The sequence below is a fragment of the Apteryx rowi genome, unplaced genomic scaffold (genome assembly GCF_003343035.1).
Source record: "Apteryx rowi isolate R43461 unplaced genomic scaffold, aptRow1 scaffold_1111, whole genome shotgun sequence".
Classification (NCBI taxonomy): Eukaryota; Metazoa; Chordata; class Aves; order Apterygiformes; family Apterygidae; genus Apteryx; species Apteryx rowi.
The window spans coordinates 56,393-70,909 of NW_020447322.1; the positions used below are offsets into that span (position 1 = coordinate 56,393).

General features: G+C 64.5%; 3 protein-coding genes across 4 annotated transcripts in view; 2 read left to right on the plus strand and 1 right to left on the minus strand.

Annotated features, from left to right (window-relative positions):
• The window catches only part of NDUFS8 (NADH:ubiquinone oxidoreductase core subunit S8), a 3,027-nt gene extending 622 nt beyond the window's left edge, over positions 1–2,405 (plus strand). Inside the window, exons 2-7 of the mRNA XM_026077130.1 lie at positions 427–474; positions 562–624; positions 766–855; positions 1,422–1,594; positions 1,823–1,951; positions 2,158–2,405. Coding sequence (XP_025932915.1) covers positions 435–474; positions 562–624; positions 766–855; positions 1,422–1,594; positions 1,823–1,951; positions 2,158–2,289 — 627 coding nt within the window. The 5' untranslated portion in view covers positions 427–434 and the 3' untranslated portion in view covers positions 2,290–2,405. The remainder of the gene's footprint in view (positions 1–426; positions 475–561; positions 625–765; positions 856–1,421; positions 1,595–1,822; positions 1,952–2,157) is intronic.
• Positions 2,406–3,256: 851 nt separating this feature from the next.
• TCIRG1 (T cell immune regulator 1, ATPase H+ transporting V0 subunit a3) lies at positions 3,257–10,077 on the plus strand. Of its 2 annotated transcripts, none has more exons than XM_026077232.1 (19): positions 3,257–3,675; positions 3,857–3,935; positions 4,090–4,319; positions 4,427–4,524; positions 4,661–4,787; positions 4,875–4,957; positions 5,383–5,476; positions 5,579–5,791; positions 6,180–6,330; positions 6,447–6,586; positions 6,918–7,075; positions 7,151–7,241; positions 7,329–7,447; positions 7,737–7,950; positions 8,490–8,606; positions 8,686–8,796; positions 8,908–9,028; positions 9,136–9,307; positions 9,394–10,077. In XM_026077232.1, the coding sequence occupies exons 1-19, from the start codon at positions 3,559–3,561 to the stop codon at positions 9,473–9,475; spliced, it is 2,517 nt and encodes an 838-aa protein (XP_025933017.1). In that variant the 5' UTR covers positions 3,257–3,558; the 3' UTR covers positions 9,476–10,077. The 2 variants fall into 2 exon arrangements, with proteins under 2 accessions (XP_025933017.1, XP_025933025.1); XM_026077240.1 differs by having other exon boundaries at positions 4,430–4,524.
• A 771-nt stretch (positions 10,078–10,848) lies between these two features.
• On the minus strand, positions 10,849–12,180 carry TBX10 (T-box 10). Its single transcript, XM_026077093.1, is given in 5 exon segments — positions 10,849–10,947; positions 11,053–11,208; positions 11,366–11,537; positions 11,763–11,864; positions 11,948–12,180. Coding segments are annotated over 5 exon segments (762 nt in total).
• Between the last annotated feature and the right edge of the window lie 2,337 nt (positions 12,181–14,517).

The following is a 14,517-nucleotide window of genomic DNA, read 5'->3' on the forward strand; positions in this document are numbered from 1 at the left end:
GGTGGGGGGACGTTAAGATGCCTGTGTCCCTCATGGGAAGTGGGGGGTCAGGATGCCTGGATCCCTTGTGGGAGGGGGAGGGCACAGGACACCTGGGTCCCTTGTGGGAGGTGGGAGGGAGCAGGATGCCTGTGTCCCTCATGAGAAGTGGGGGTTCAGGATGCCTGGGTCCCTTGTGGGAGAGGGGAGCTCAGGAAATCCGGGTTTCTTCTGGTGGGTGGGTGGGTGCCAGGATACCTTGGTCCCTTATGGGAAGTGGGGAATCCAGGACGCCTGGATCCCATGCCGGTCCGGGGCCTCTGTGGCTGGCTCTGTCCCAGCTGGCACCTGGACCTCAGTGGGTGCCAGCCCTGTGGTGCCAGCTGGGTGCCTGCCTGGGGCAGGGCTGGCAGTGAGTGACGGGACAGGCCGTTGTCCCTGCTGCAGGACTGGACATGGCGGCGCTGTGCTTGCTGTACCGGGCTGCCCGCACAGGTGAGGAGAGGGCCCTGCTGGGCACCAGCTTTCCCCACTCCCCCCGCCCCACCTTGAGTTGTCTCTGACTCCTCTCCGTTCCCCTAGGCACGCTGGCCAGCCTGTGCTACCTGCGCCCGCTCAGCACCACTGCCCCCAGGGAGTCCTACAGTGAGTACCGGAGCCTGGCGTGACCTGCTCCCTCGGGCTGTGCCAGTGGTCCCTTTTTGGCATTGTTGCAGGGGCTGCCTCTGTGCATCTCCTTCCCACCACACTCCACGCAGAGCAGGGACAGTATCTCTCTCCCTGCAGAGTATGTGAATGTCCAGGACCCAGCCATGGACATGAARTCTATCACTGATCGGGCTGCCCAGACCTTGCTATGGACAGAGCTCTTCCGAGGTGAGCCCCACATCCTGCGGTGGGTGGTGGCAGTGCAGTTCCACACCAGCTGGTGTAGAAGACCCCTATGGTAATGTTACACCCCATGTTCCTGTCCAGCACAGGATGTAACTGAGGCAGAAAGGGACCTTTGGGAATCTCCAGTCTGACCTGTTGTTCATAGCAGGTCTCGTTAGATGAGGTGTCCAGTCAAGTCTGAGTATCTCCAAGGATGGAGATTCCTCCTCTCTGGTCCTTGCTGCAGCATGTGACTGCCCTCATGGGGAAGTGTTTCTCCTGATACCTAATGGGAACTTCCCTTGTTGCAACTTGTGCATGTTGCCCTTCATCCTGTCACTGGGCAGCTCTGAGAGAAGGTGGAACCAGGCTTTTCTGTAACTATCCATTAGGAAGCTTGCAAACATCAATACCTGCTCTTCCGCAGACTGAACAAACCCAGCTCTCCCGGCCTCTCCACCTATGTCCCGTGCTCCAGCCTCTTGACCACCTTTGTGGCATCTTGTGGGGAGCCCAGTCCTTTGTCCCCGTTGAGCAGGCAGTAGGCTCCTTTCTCCATCCCTCTCCAGGCCTGGCCATGACTCTGAGCTACCTCTTCCGGGAACCGGCCACTATCAACTACCCCTTTGAGAAGGGCCCGCTGAGCCCTCGCTTCCGCGGGGAGCACGCGCTGCGCCGCTACCCATCTGGGGAGGAGAGGTGCATTGCCTGCAAACTCTGTGAGGCTGTCTGTCCGGCCCAGGTGAGCGTCCGTGGGGAGTCCCCCTCCTCCTCTCCCCAGGGCACCCAGCCTGCGTTGGCTCCTTGCTCTCCTCCCTCCGGGTCTGAGGGCTCTGCTGGGCTGCGGAGAGCTGGCTTCTTGGCCAGGCTGGTTCCCCCTTCTCAAGGCTGGCTCAGTGGTGTTCCTGAGAGTGCTGCTCCTCCCTGGGCTGGAGCAGGAGCTGACTGCGTCCCTTCCCCTCCGTGCCAGGCGATCACCATTGAGGCAGAGGCGAGAGCGGATGGCAGCCGCCGAACCACCCGCTACGACATCGACATGACCAAGTGCATTTACTGCGGGTTCTGCCAGGAGGCCTGCCCTGTGGATGCCATCGTGGAGGTGAGTGGGGAGCCCAGCTTGCCACCTCCGCAGACCTTTGCATCAAAAGCGGGAACAGGCAGCAGAGCTGCACRATGGCCGGGCTCTACAAGACCAGGGGCTGGAGCGGGAAGGGGGACCGGGAGGGAAGGGTCAAGCCAGCCCTTCCTGCCAGGGGAGGTCAGGCTGGGCCTGAGGAAGAGCTTCTCCTATCCCGCTTCTGGCAGGGCCCCAACTTTGAGTTCTCAACGGAGACACACGAGGAGCTCCTCTACAACAAGGAGAAGCTGCTCAACAATGGTGACAAGTGGGAGGCTGAGATTGCGGCCAACATCCAGGCTGATTACCTGTACCGGTGACCTCTGGACCCTGCGCAGCCTGGCCGTGCCGTGTCCTCCCTGCTCCCCTAATAAAGGGCCTAGAGGTGCCGCCGCAGCCGTCCGTGCTGGGGGCACTGGCCCCTTCCTAACCCAGACCTTGTGCTTTTCCCTGCGTCTGTTTGTTTGCAGCTTTTGGGTGGGGGGGGGGGGATAGGAGCGGGGACTGAACCCCTGCGCAGGTACAGCTGGGGGGAGCCCTGGATGGCCCTTGAGCACCCGCCAGCGCCAGGTTTGCAGTTGCGTCTTGGGGAAGGGCACGGCGGTTCCTGGGCACCGGCGTCCTGTCCTTCCCTCTCCCAGGCGGGAGGGCCTGGRAACGGGGAGAGCATCAGCGGAGGGGAAAGCTGCAGGAGGGCGTGGGGACGGGGTGGGTGGGTGCAGACCGAGGAGGAGCACGGCAGGGTGGGCAAAGGGGCCCCGGTGCAAGCTTGCAACCGGCTTGGGGGCCACGGGGGGGAGCCCTGCCCGGGAGGGAGGAGAGCTGGGGCTGTGTGGATGGAGGTGGGGAGAGGGGTGTGGATCTCGGCCCGGGGTCCCGGTTGCGGCGGGTGGGGGTGGGGGGTGTGGTGGCGCGCTGCGCCCCGGCGGTGCTGGTGCCCCCCCCTCCCGCTCGGCGCTCCGCTGCCGGGCGGCTCGGTCCCTCCCTCCGCGGCCGGGCCCTTCCTGGGGAAGAGGAAGTGCGGAGCCCGGCCCCGGCCCCGGCGGTGCGCACCCAGGATAGGCGCAGGCAGCGCCGTGCTGCTGCCGCTGCCGCTGCCGGTGTCGGTGCGGCGGGGCCGGCAGCGCCCGAGCATCCCCGGCGGGTGCGCGAGCCGCGCCGGTTCCCCAAAGCGGAGGGTGGGCTCCCCGCTGCCGGGCATCCTGACTCAGAGGCAGCTGAGCTGGGGCTGGGGGGGGCGGGGAGGGGGGGTGGCTGGAAAGTATTTTGCAACCTTCCGCGCTGGGAAAAAGCTGCGTGTGACCCGAGCGAGTCACTTCCTCGGCCCCTGCTGCTGCCACCGCCACCTCGGCTTGCCCAACGGGTGCCGGTCTGGGGGTGGCCTGGCCACCGGTGCCGCCCCGACGGTGGCGAGACTCCCCCCCCCCCCAAACCCAGCCAGGCCACTGGACGTGCTGCTGTGCTCCCCGTCCTGCGGGCCCCACGGCCTGGCCTTGACGCCCCACGGCTGAGCTGAGCGCTTCCCTCTCCCCCTAGGCAGGTGCCCTGGTGCCCACGCGCTCCCACTCCGCAGCGGTGCCCGCAGCGCCATGGGCTCCCTTTTCCGCAGCGAGGAGGTCTGCCTGGCCCAGCTCTTCCTGCAGTCGGCCTCAGCCTACACCTGCGTCAGCGAGCTGGGCGAGCGGGGGTTGCTCGAGTTCAGAGACGTACGTAGGGGCTGGGGTGGCCCCCGGAGCGGGGCTCAGCGGGGGGATTTGGCGTGGGCGGGATGGGGGTACGCCACGGGTCGGGGGGATGCGGCGAGGCTGACTGGCCCCATGGCGTGTTGCTGGTCCCCCGGGGCCCTTGCTGGGGGCTGGCGTTGACCCTGGTCTCCTCCTTCCCCAGCTGAACCCCAACGTGACCGCTTTCCAGCGGCGGTTCGTGGGCGAAGTGCGGCGCTGCGAGGAGATGGAGAAGACGTTCAGTGAGCGCTGGGGAGCCCTGGGGAGGCGCTGGGCTGGGGGGTAGCATGGAGAAAGGGGCCGTTTGGGGAAGGGTGCTGGGGTCTCCCGGGGACGGGGCAGCCCCGCGGCGCCCTGGCCACCCGCCCGTGCCCTTTTCTGACCGTTCTTCTGCAGCCTTCCTGCACCAGGAGCTGCGCAAGGCCGGGCGGGTGCTGGGGCCGTGTCCTGACAACCCGGCGGCCCCGCTGGCCCGTGACGCCCTGCACATCCAGGAGCAGTCAGAGCAGCTGGCRCAGGAGCTGCGCGAAGTCAGCCGCAACCGGGAATCGCTGCACGGGCGCCTCCGGGAGCTGCGCGAGTACCTGCACGTCCTACGCGAGGGCCAGCGCTTCACCAGCCTCCCGGTGGGTCCAGGGTGCCGTGGACACGGGGCCACGGGGGCCCAGCGCTCCCTTGGGGGCTGTGCTGGTGCTACCCTCCGCTCTGCTCATCTCTTTGCTCCCCGGCACAGCAGGCATCACTGGGCTCCCCACCTCGGYCCCGGGCCCACTCGGAGCGTGAGCCCATCCTTGACCCCTCTGTGAGCCAGCACCTTGACCGCAAAATCAAGTAAATGGGGGCTGGCGTGCAAGGAGAGGGGCTGTGGGGCTGGGGGGGGGCGTGGAGAGGGGTCGTGGGGCGGGGGGCATGGCCGTAGGGCTGGGGGCCGTGCCCGCCCTTCACCGCTCTGCCTGCGCCCTTGCAGCTTTGTGGCGGGCGTCGTTCACCCGTGGCGGGTGAGTGCCTTCGAGCGGCTGCTGTGGCGCGCCTGCCGYGGCTACCTCGTCGCCAACTTCGTGGAGATGCCTGAGCCCATGGAAGACCCAGCCACGGTGAGCGCGGAGGCGCTGAGGCGGGGGGCTGGCAGGGGAGGGGGTGCTGGGGCTGGCCGGGGCTGACGCGGCCTGCGCTGCCCCTAGGGCGAGAGCATCACCTGGGTCATCTTCCTCATCTCCTTCTGGGGCGAGCAGATAGGGCAGAAGATCCGCAAGATCTCCGACTGGTGAGTGAGCGGCTCCATCGCCCCCCGCCTGGGCCCCTACCCCGTGCCCTGCGCCGTGTCCCCAGAGCGTCTGGCACGTGTGCACCCACTCCCCAATGCCACGCGGTTTTGCTGTGGAAAGGTTTATTTAGCGAGACCYGCTCCTGTCTCCCATCCCTCCCCGGTGCCGCCTGGGCCTGAACCCCTTCGTTTATGTCTGCCTGCCTGCTTCGGTGCTGCCGTCCGACTGCTTTTCCCAGGACATTGCAAGGGAGGCGCTGCCTTGAGCCCCCAGCCGGTCTCTGTGGTCCAGGAGGCTTGTGGGATGCGGGGATGGACATCCTGGCAAACGCCTCCCTGCAGGCAGAGCGCATCCCCGTGCAGGGATGGGTTGGGCTTCCCCAGGGAGTGTTTTGCATCCCCCAACGTGCATGTGTCTGTCCCAGCTTTCACTGCCATGTRTACCCCTACCCTGAGAGCGAGACTAGCCGCACGGACACCCTGACGGGGCTGCTCAGCCAGATCCAGGACCTCAGTGTGGTGAGCTGGACACCGCAGGGATGAAGGGGGACATGCGGCAAGCTGGGGGGGATGAGCACCTAGACCCTCTTGTCCCTGACCCACTGACCCGGGTGCCCACAGGTGCTGGAGGAGACAGAGCAGTACTTGGCGCAGGTGCTGGACAAGGTGATGCTGGTGCTGCCCACGTGGCGGGTGCGGGTGCAGAAGATGAAGGCGGTCTACCTYGTCCTCAACCAGTGCAGCTTCGATGTCACCGAGAAGTGCCTCATCGCTGAGGTCTGGTGCCCCGTGCGTGACCTCACACAGGTGCAGGACGCCCTGCGCCAGGGATCGGTAGGTGTCCCCGTACCCTTCATGTGGGGAGCAGTAGGTGCCCCTGTGCCCTCTGTGCCAGGGATCAATAAGTGCCCCATGCCCTCCATGCCAGGGTTTGCTAGGTGCACCCCATGCTCAGGGAGGGATGTACCCCCACATCTTGTGCCCACGGTGGGATGTGAACCCCACTTCTTGTGCCTAGGGTGATATGTGCCCCCTCTAGCTCAAGTCCTCCTGGCCCAACCCCTGTGCCATGGCACATGCCCTGTGCAGAGCTTGCAAATCTCCCTGGATTGCAGCAGGATGAGACCTGCTCTGGCATGTCCCYGGCCCCTTGCCCCCATATTGCCTGGGTGCAAGGGCAGCAAGGGCACTGTGGGTCATATGCTGGGTGCCTTCCCTGCAGTATAAGAGCGGCTCAAGCGTGGAGTGCTTTGTGCAGCGCATCCCCACCTCGGAGAGCCCCCCGACGCTCATCCGCACCAACAAGTTCACTGCTGGCTTCCAAAGCATCGTGGATGCCTATGGGGTGGCCAGCTACCAGGAGGTGAACCCTGGTAAGGACCCCTGCCCCAAGCAGGAGTGAGGGGGCCAGGGGCTTTGCAGGAGCAGTGCCTGGGCGGTTAGAGGGCTTCAGGAGGATCCCATGTGACGTGGTCCGTGTACCCCACAGCACCCTATGCCATCATCACGTTCCCCTTCATCTTCGCCATCATGTTCGGGGATGTGGGTCATGGGCTGCTCATGTTCCTCTTTGCCCTCTGGATGGTGCTGTACGAGAATAGCCCCAGCTTGCGGCAGGCCAGCAACGAGGTGAACAGGGCCTRCAGGGGTTGGTGGCATGGGATGGGGTTGGTGGTGTGGGGCAGCTTCGGTGCAGGATGGGTTGGTGTGTGGCAGAATTGGTGGGGGGGAGATGGGGCTGGTGGGGTGAGGCAGGTTTGGATGGGATGGGGTGGGTGGTGTGGGTTGGGGTGGTTGTGTGGTAGGGTTAGTGGGGTGAGATGGGTTGGTGGTGTGGGGCTGGGACAGCATGGGGCAGGGTTGGTGGTGTGGGACAGGACTTATGTGTGGGGCAGGGCTGGGGGGGAGTCATATGGGGCAGGTTGTGGGACAATGTGGGAGCCATCTTTGCTACCCCCAGATCTGGCTGACGTTCTTTGAAGGGCGCTACCTCATCCTGCTCATGGGGGCCTTCTCCATCTACACTGGCTTCATCTACAATGAGTGCTTCAGCAAAGCCACCGTCATATTCCCCTCGGCCTGGAGCGTGGCCACCATGGCCAACCACTCCTCCTGGAGGTGAGACCCCTGGCCCCCTGCRGCCTCTGGCACCAGCCCTCCACCTGCACTGATGCCCCCTCACTCTCCCCACAGTTCTGACTACCTCGCTACTCACCCGTCCCTCACCCTGGACCCCAACGTCACAGGCGTCTTCCAAGGGCCCTATCCTTTTGGAATTGACCCAGTGAGTGGGGGCTATAGGGGRATGGGATGGGACCCTCGGCAGGGTAGCTGAGCTTCTCACCCACTTGCTCTGCTTTGTCCTGGGCAGATCTGGAGTTTGGCCACCAATCACCTCAACTTCCTCAACTCCTTCAAGATGAAGATGTCCGTGGTGCTGGGCATCGTGCACATGGGCTTTGGTGTCTTCCTGGGGGTCTTCAACCACGTGTGAGTCTCCCCTTGTGGTGCCTGCAAGCTCTGGCCATCCCTGCCCACCGCTGAGTCCTGCTAAAGGGCCAGAGCTTGGCTTGCTCGGGGCAGGGCAACCCCTGCAGGGTTGACAGTGGCCGCGGCACCGGGCTGGGGCAGGCAAGAGGAGTCCTGTGTCCTACATCAGTTCGAGGTGCAGGCCCTGTGCAGACACCTTGTGATACCYCCATGGGGGGCACCTGGCCCACGTGGGGACGGGGGCTGCACCATGCCAGGCTGAGCCCCGCTGGTACCTCTTTCTGCTCAGGCACTTCCAGCAGCGACACCGGCTGGTGCTGGAGTTCCTGCCCGAGATGGTCTTCCTGCTGGCCCTTTTTGGCTACCTTGTCTTCCTCATCTTTTACAAGTGGATCAAGTTCAGTGCCGTCAACTCCACRGTGGCCCCCAGCATCCTCATCCACTTCATCAACATGTTCCTCTTCACGTCCAATGACAAAAACCTCCCGCTCTACGAGGGGCAGGTAGCGCCTCCGGCCATGGGGCAGCTGTGGGGGTCCCTGGGCCCAGCTCTCCTCTCTAGCTTGATCCTCTGGCTGGCCTCAGTGTGCTGCCTTCTCCCCTCTGCCTAGTATAGTCCTGCCCCCACGCAGGAGCCCTGCCAAGCCAGGGATGCTGGGCATGCTGGGAGCAGTGAGGAGCCCTGGGGGGCCTGGAGCAGTGGGGATGGGTGTCCCGTGCTTGGGATGGGGTGCATGAGCCTTGGATGCAGYGCTGGGGAGAGGAGCTTCTCCGCAGCCCACCCCTCTGCGTGGTGCCCTCCGCAAGCGTGGCCCCGCTGGACAGCCAGCCTGCATCACGATCAGTGCATCTCCCACCGTTCTTGGCTCAGCCTGGCGAAGCTGCCTGGCTCAGGCGGGACATTGGGTGCTCTGAGCCCAGACCGGAGGCACAGGGCTGCTGGGGTCACTTGAGGGGACCTTGGGCCGGTGTCTCATGCTGGGTGCAAGACTTGGGAAACTGGGGGGCACCATTCAGGACCTGCTCTCCCCTATTCCCACAGGTGCCCGTGCAGACTGTACTGGTGGTGCTGGCTCTGGCAGCGGTGCCTGTCCTGTTCTTGGGAACGCCCCTCTACTTGTACTGCCGACAGCGCTCGCGGGGGATGGGCCACCCTGTGGTAAGATTGGGGACAGGGGGGCACTTGGTTGGGGCCAGGGGATGCAGCAGGGTCTCACCTTCGTCCTGTCCCTGCACAGCCAGTGACCAGGGGGGAGCAGGAGCCGCTGCTGGAGGGACAGGAGGCTGGCAACTCYGTCAACGCCACCAAGGAGGATGTGGAGAGTGGGGCGCATGTCCACGATGCCGAGGTGAGGGCTCCAGCGAATGGGCAGGTGCCTGAGCCTGGCACAGTCGGGGTGGGTGACAGAGCCGGAAGAGCCATGCCCCCCTGACATCCCACGTCCCCTCTGCCTCTGCAGCACTTTGAGTTCTCCGAGGTYTTCATGCACCAGGCGATCCACACCATTGAGTACTGCCTGGGCTGCATCTCCAACACTGCGTCCTACCTGCGGCTCTGGGCCCTCAGCCTGGCGCATGCGCGTGAGTCCCCCCATACCCTGCGGGCTCCCCTCTGCGCGCTCTGGGGCTCCTTGCCCAGTGCCCCGGGGCTGGGGAGAGCCTCACCTGGACYGGTGCCCATCCCACAGAGCTGTCGGAGGTCCTCTGGACCATGGTGATGCACAATGGGTTTGTGCGGCTGAACTATGTCGGGGGCGTCGTGCTGGTGCCCGTCTTCGCCTTCTTTGCTGTGCTCACCGTGGCCATCCTGCTGGTGATGGAGGGGCTCTCAGCCTTCCTGCATGCCCTGCGACTGCACTGGTGAGCCCCCRCTGGAGGCACTGGGAGGGGGGACAGGCACAGTGGTGTTCCCCCCACCGGCTCTGACTGTCCCCTCTCCTCGGCAGGGTGGAGTTTCAGAACAAGTTCTATGTGGGTGCTGGGTACAAGCTGTGCCCCTTCGCCTTCACGCCCGACGTCTGGGAGTAGGGCTGCCGTGCCGTGCCGTGCCATGACACCCCGCTGCGCTGCCTTTGTGCCTTTTGCAAGGATGCTGTCGCTGGTCCTGCCTGGCCGCTATTTCCCAGAGCCCTYCCTTCCAGCCCGGAGCAGTTTATCTTTTTTTTCCCCCCTTCTCTTTTATGATGGCGAAGAAGTGAGCGGGGCCCTGGCAGAGTGGTGAGGAAGCCAGAGGTGCTACACTACCCCTGGCACCCAGATGCCCACCTCACCGTGCCCCTGGGATGGAAGCAGGGGGCTCAGAGCATTGGGAAGCAGTGCTGGAAAACCAAGTTCCCTGCTGATGTTAGCCTTTCTGCCCCATTCTACCTGCTGCATTTGCCCTGGGGTGGCAGGGAGGGTGCCCGAGGATCCTGTGCGGGGGGGTCCGTGCTGGCTGCCCAGGTGCAATGGGGCAGGGCTGCATCCCCAGCACCCCCAGGGTGGTGTGCTGGGGYGGGGAGGGGGCACCAAGGGACTGGATGCAGGATACGTCCAGTGATGCTTTTACCCTCCTCTGCTCTTCTGGCCCAGGCAGCCTCCCCGTGCCCTGGGAGACTTTCCTCTGGCAGTGAATAAAAGCCATCTAAGCAGTGCTGTTCCCTGACTGCTCTCAGCCCAGCGCTTAGGGTTTGGGGGGGCGCATGAGCACCCAGCCCCGGAGGTTTCCATCCCCAGCACACTTGCGCCTCTTCTACCCGCTTTGGCAGGGCTCAGCAGAGGATGAGGGTCGGCATGGGGCATGGCCCGTCCTGTCTGCCCCCACGCCAAGGGGGAAGAGGAGGGCATGGACCCGGAGGGAGGCGTGCGACCCTGACAGGACAGGGGCCGATGCCTGGCACTGCCTCACTGCTGGCTGTAGCCGAAGGCGGGCGCYGGTCCGGTCCCGTAGACGTTGAGCGTGTGGAAGCCGGCGGCCCGCAGGGCGGGAAGGGGGTAGGGCACGGCACGGGGCTTGGCTCCCACGTACACGCTGTGGTAGGCGAGGGGCTGATAGGGGGGCACAGGCAGCTCCGGGAAGCCRGGGGCCCCTGCCGCCGGGACGAGAGCCCGCTGGTGGAGTGGGGCTGGCTCGCGGGGCATGGCTGGCACCAGGTCCCCACTACTGCACCGACGGGTCCTGGGAGCCCCTGGAGGCAGGGAGAGAAAGGYGGAGCGGGTTCAGCACAGCCTGGGGGCTTGTGGGGGACCAGCCCGAGCCCCCCATGCCAAGCACCGCTACCTTTCTCCTGCTTCTCCTTCGGCTGGGAGGAGAGCGCTGCCCCCCGCGTCCGTGACAGTGCACCCAGCAGGGACCCCGCTGGCACCCCAGACCTGCRCGAGATAAGTGGACTCAGGGTGGCGAGCAGGTGGCACCGAGCCCCTCATTGTGGTGGCTTGGCAGGGGACAGTTACCAGGCCTCGGGCTCGCAGTCCCGGAAGCCCTTGGCAAAGGGGTTGCTGGCGATCTTCAGCTGTGTGATCTGCAGAGGGAGGAGGAGGAGGAGTGCGGTCAAGGGGTGCCCCACCGTGGGCAGCCTGCTGGCCAGGTGCCCCAGGGTGCCCCAGGGTCCCTCCGTGAGTCTCACCCGGTGGTTTTGGTAGGCTGTCACTGCCATGAACTGGGTTTCAGGGAAGCTGAAGGACTTGAAGTTCTCGTGGGCGAAGCGCTCACTGTCCCGCCGGGGGTCCACAAAGACCACGTGGAAGCGGGGCTGGTACCGGTGCATGGAGTTGAGGATGATCTGGGCAGAGCGGGGAGAGGCGAGATGGGCACCTGTCTGCCACATCTTGCCCTTGGCCCTTCCTTCCCACCACGGAGCCACTCTCTGGAGCTGGGCTCCCTCTCCTGCCCCTGCCCTGGCACGCATCCTCCCACCACCTGAGGTTATGGGGTCTCACATGGCCGTTGTCGTCCAGGAGGTTGTTGGTGAGCTTGAGCTTGTCAAAGGAGACGATCTGCCGCATCCACTGGGCCCCCTTGGCAGGTGAGTCTGGGTGGAAGTGGACACGGCCGGGCGCCACAGGGTCGGCCCGTCCTGCCACCAGCCAGGATGAGCTGTGGAAGGCGTATCTGTGGGGATGGTGGTGGCTGAGCCCTGGCAGGGATATGACTGCCTCTCATGGAGCTGGGTCCTGCAGTGAGCTCTGGCCGCTCAGTCCTGCCCCACGGGGAGCCCACAGCAGGGCTGTGGGTGAGCATGGACCCCTCTCAGCCATCAACAGCATCCAGGGACCCCACCAGGCCCATCACCACCACCCATCCATCCATCCTGGCCCCAGGTACCCTGGTCCCCACCTGTATCTCTTGTCATCCAGTGGGATGAAATCCATGAGCAGGACGTAATCAGCCAGCGGGTCCAGCCCAGAGAGCTTTACCTGGAAGGTGGGGAACATCCTCCTACGGGGAGGGAGAAGTTGGGGGAGGGTGCTCCTGGGTGCCAAGGACCCAGGAGTCTCTGTCACCTCCACTCCTGCACCTACCTCCCCGCCTTGGTGACGATCATCTCGGTGCCCAGGCGGTTGAACTCCTCCCAGAGGCTGCCCATCTCCAGCTGCACTGCCACGTGGCACACACGCTGGTTCTTCGCGCCAGATCCCGGCCCCTCGGCCCCCAGCCTGGTGCCCGCTGGGGGTGGCCCCAGCAGGCAGGGTCTTCCCGCGGTGCCTGCCCACTCGGGGCTGGCAGGGAAGGGACTCCCCTCTCCTGGCAGCATGCTSAGGCCAGCTGCGAGGAAGGCTGTGGAGGACCGAGGGAGTGTTTCACTGTCGCCCCGGGCCCACCACTCTGTGCCTCTTGTTGCCAGGTTGKGGTCCCTGGCCCCTCACAGTCCCTAGAGCACTCCCATGGTCATAGGGCTGGCCACACACAGCAGGGCAGGTCCCTGCTCCTATGTCCCTGCTTGCTTCCCAGATGTGGGAATTGAGCCCACGCAGCCTGCCCCTCACCCTAATTTACTAAATACCCCATCCCATCCTCCCTACACTGAGATGGGGAGAGGACTCAGGCATCCTGACCCCTAGGTGTAGTGTGTTCCCCCCCGGCTCCTTGCACCCACATGCTCTCACAAGGTCGCCGGTGCTGCTGCAACGGGCCACATGCAATGCCCTGCCTATGTGAGCTGCCACCATTCCTGCCCCATGGTGCCAGCTCCTACTCATCCCTGGGGGAACAGAGGATGGCAAGATAGCCACCACCAATGCACTGACCCTTGGCAGCCCAGCTGCGTTTGGGTCCCTGAATACACCACATGCACCCTGTCACCGCAGGTGCACCCTGGGCTCCCATACAGCACATGAAGCATGGGGGACCCAGAGCTTGGGGCACGGTGGAGGCCACCAGCGGGACCCGAGAAGCTTTGCCGCGGGCGGGTTTTACCTGTCATGAGTGCAGCAAGTGGGTGGGAGGCTGCTGTAGCTCCGGCCCTTGACTCTGCTCAGCGGGGACCCGAAGYCCCCTCCCAGCGCAAGGCAGCACCAGCTCTGGACTCCAGTCCCCCACATCCGTGCTGGGGATTTTATCCTCCTGCTTGGGGGTGGAGACTCCCTGCCCTGGCTGCGCAGTGTGGAGATGAGCAGGACAGAGCAGCACCGGTCCTCGGGGGGCTGGCTGCCTTGTGGCGATGCGGAGCACATCCCCCCTTCCCCAGAGCAGGTTGCCTTGGCTCCTTGATGAGCTGTTGATGGACGGAGGGTGAGCAGTGGCCCTGGGACGGGGCCAGGCTGGGCTGGGATCACCGCTGGTGCTCTTGATCATGGGGCAGGGGTATCCTGGGCCAGGGAGGGCCACGTCTGCCTGTTTCTGGAGCAAAGCAAGACTGTCTCCTTAGCCCTTTCATACAACACATCTGATCTGGGGRAGATTGGAGCTGCTCTGATCCTCTCATTCTGGAGAAAGCCCAGATTGTCCTTGGCAGTGGGATTTGTCTCCTGGATGCCCAGCTCCCCTTGTGAGCAGGAGACAGGCTCCTTGGGCCCTACAGCCTCTTCCTTTCCYAATGACAAAGTCACATCTCACCAGCTCATCATCCCCTAGAGGGGCCCAGCTCTTTGCGTCTGCCCAGGCCCAGCTCCCACCTCTATGAGGACAGCTTGGCCCAGCAAGCCCCCAGTCCTGGACAAGGGTGGTGGTGCACCACCCCTACTGAGGTTCTTGGCAGCAGGGGAGGCACACATGGCCAAGCCCGTTGCTTGGCACTGGCACTGGCAGCTGAGCCACGGGATCCTTGATCATGGGATAGCGGTAACCTGGGCCAGGGGAGGCCACATCTGCCTGTTTTCATGTTAGGGCAGGTCATGGGGGCCAGGCAGCCCCCAAGGTCTAGGGCAGGAGGAAGGGGACTGCTGAGGGTGTGAGAGCAGGTGCAGGCACGGTGCATGGGGGACCAGGTGCATGCAGATGCAGGGGTGCTGTGCCAGCCAGAGAGCACCGTGGCATGGGGATGGAGAAGGCAGGCATGGGCTTGTGGGAGAARCTAATCACCTGCCTGCCAGCCTGGTTGCCGGCTGCTGCCAGCCCCCCCAGCCAGCTGTAACGAGCTGGTGGCTATGTGTGGCAGGATGTTATAGAGGGGTCGCTCCCTGAGACCCCTGCCTGAATTAGGGGATGCTGAGAGAGGCAGCAGGAGGCTGGAGGTGGATGTTGTTCCCCCCACCACCATCCTGGCTCTTAGCATGTTGCAGCTGTCCACGCAACAGCCTTCAGCAGCTCGTCTGACAGCCTGCCATCAGCACCCATTATTAAAAAGCACGGCAGTGTTTTGAGGTCTCTGCAATGTTTTGTTAGTTCACGTAATGCCTCTGTGGCTCTGGGGAGGTGCAGGCAGTCCTCCCTGCCAGCCCACCCTAGCTGAATCCCAAACAGCAGTCTCATCTCTCCCCTGCTCCTCTGCAGGGAGGAGTGACACCTTGCCTCCAGCTTTCTGTGTCGGGGACCCCCCAAGCCCACCCACCCATATGGTGCCAGTCCTGCCCAGCATCAGCTCTGGCTGTGCTCAGCCCCAGGGCTCAGGCCCCCTCCATCCATCTTCCTGCTGTCAGCGCGCCCACACCAC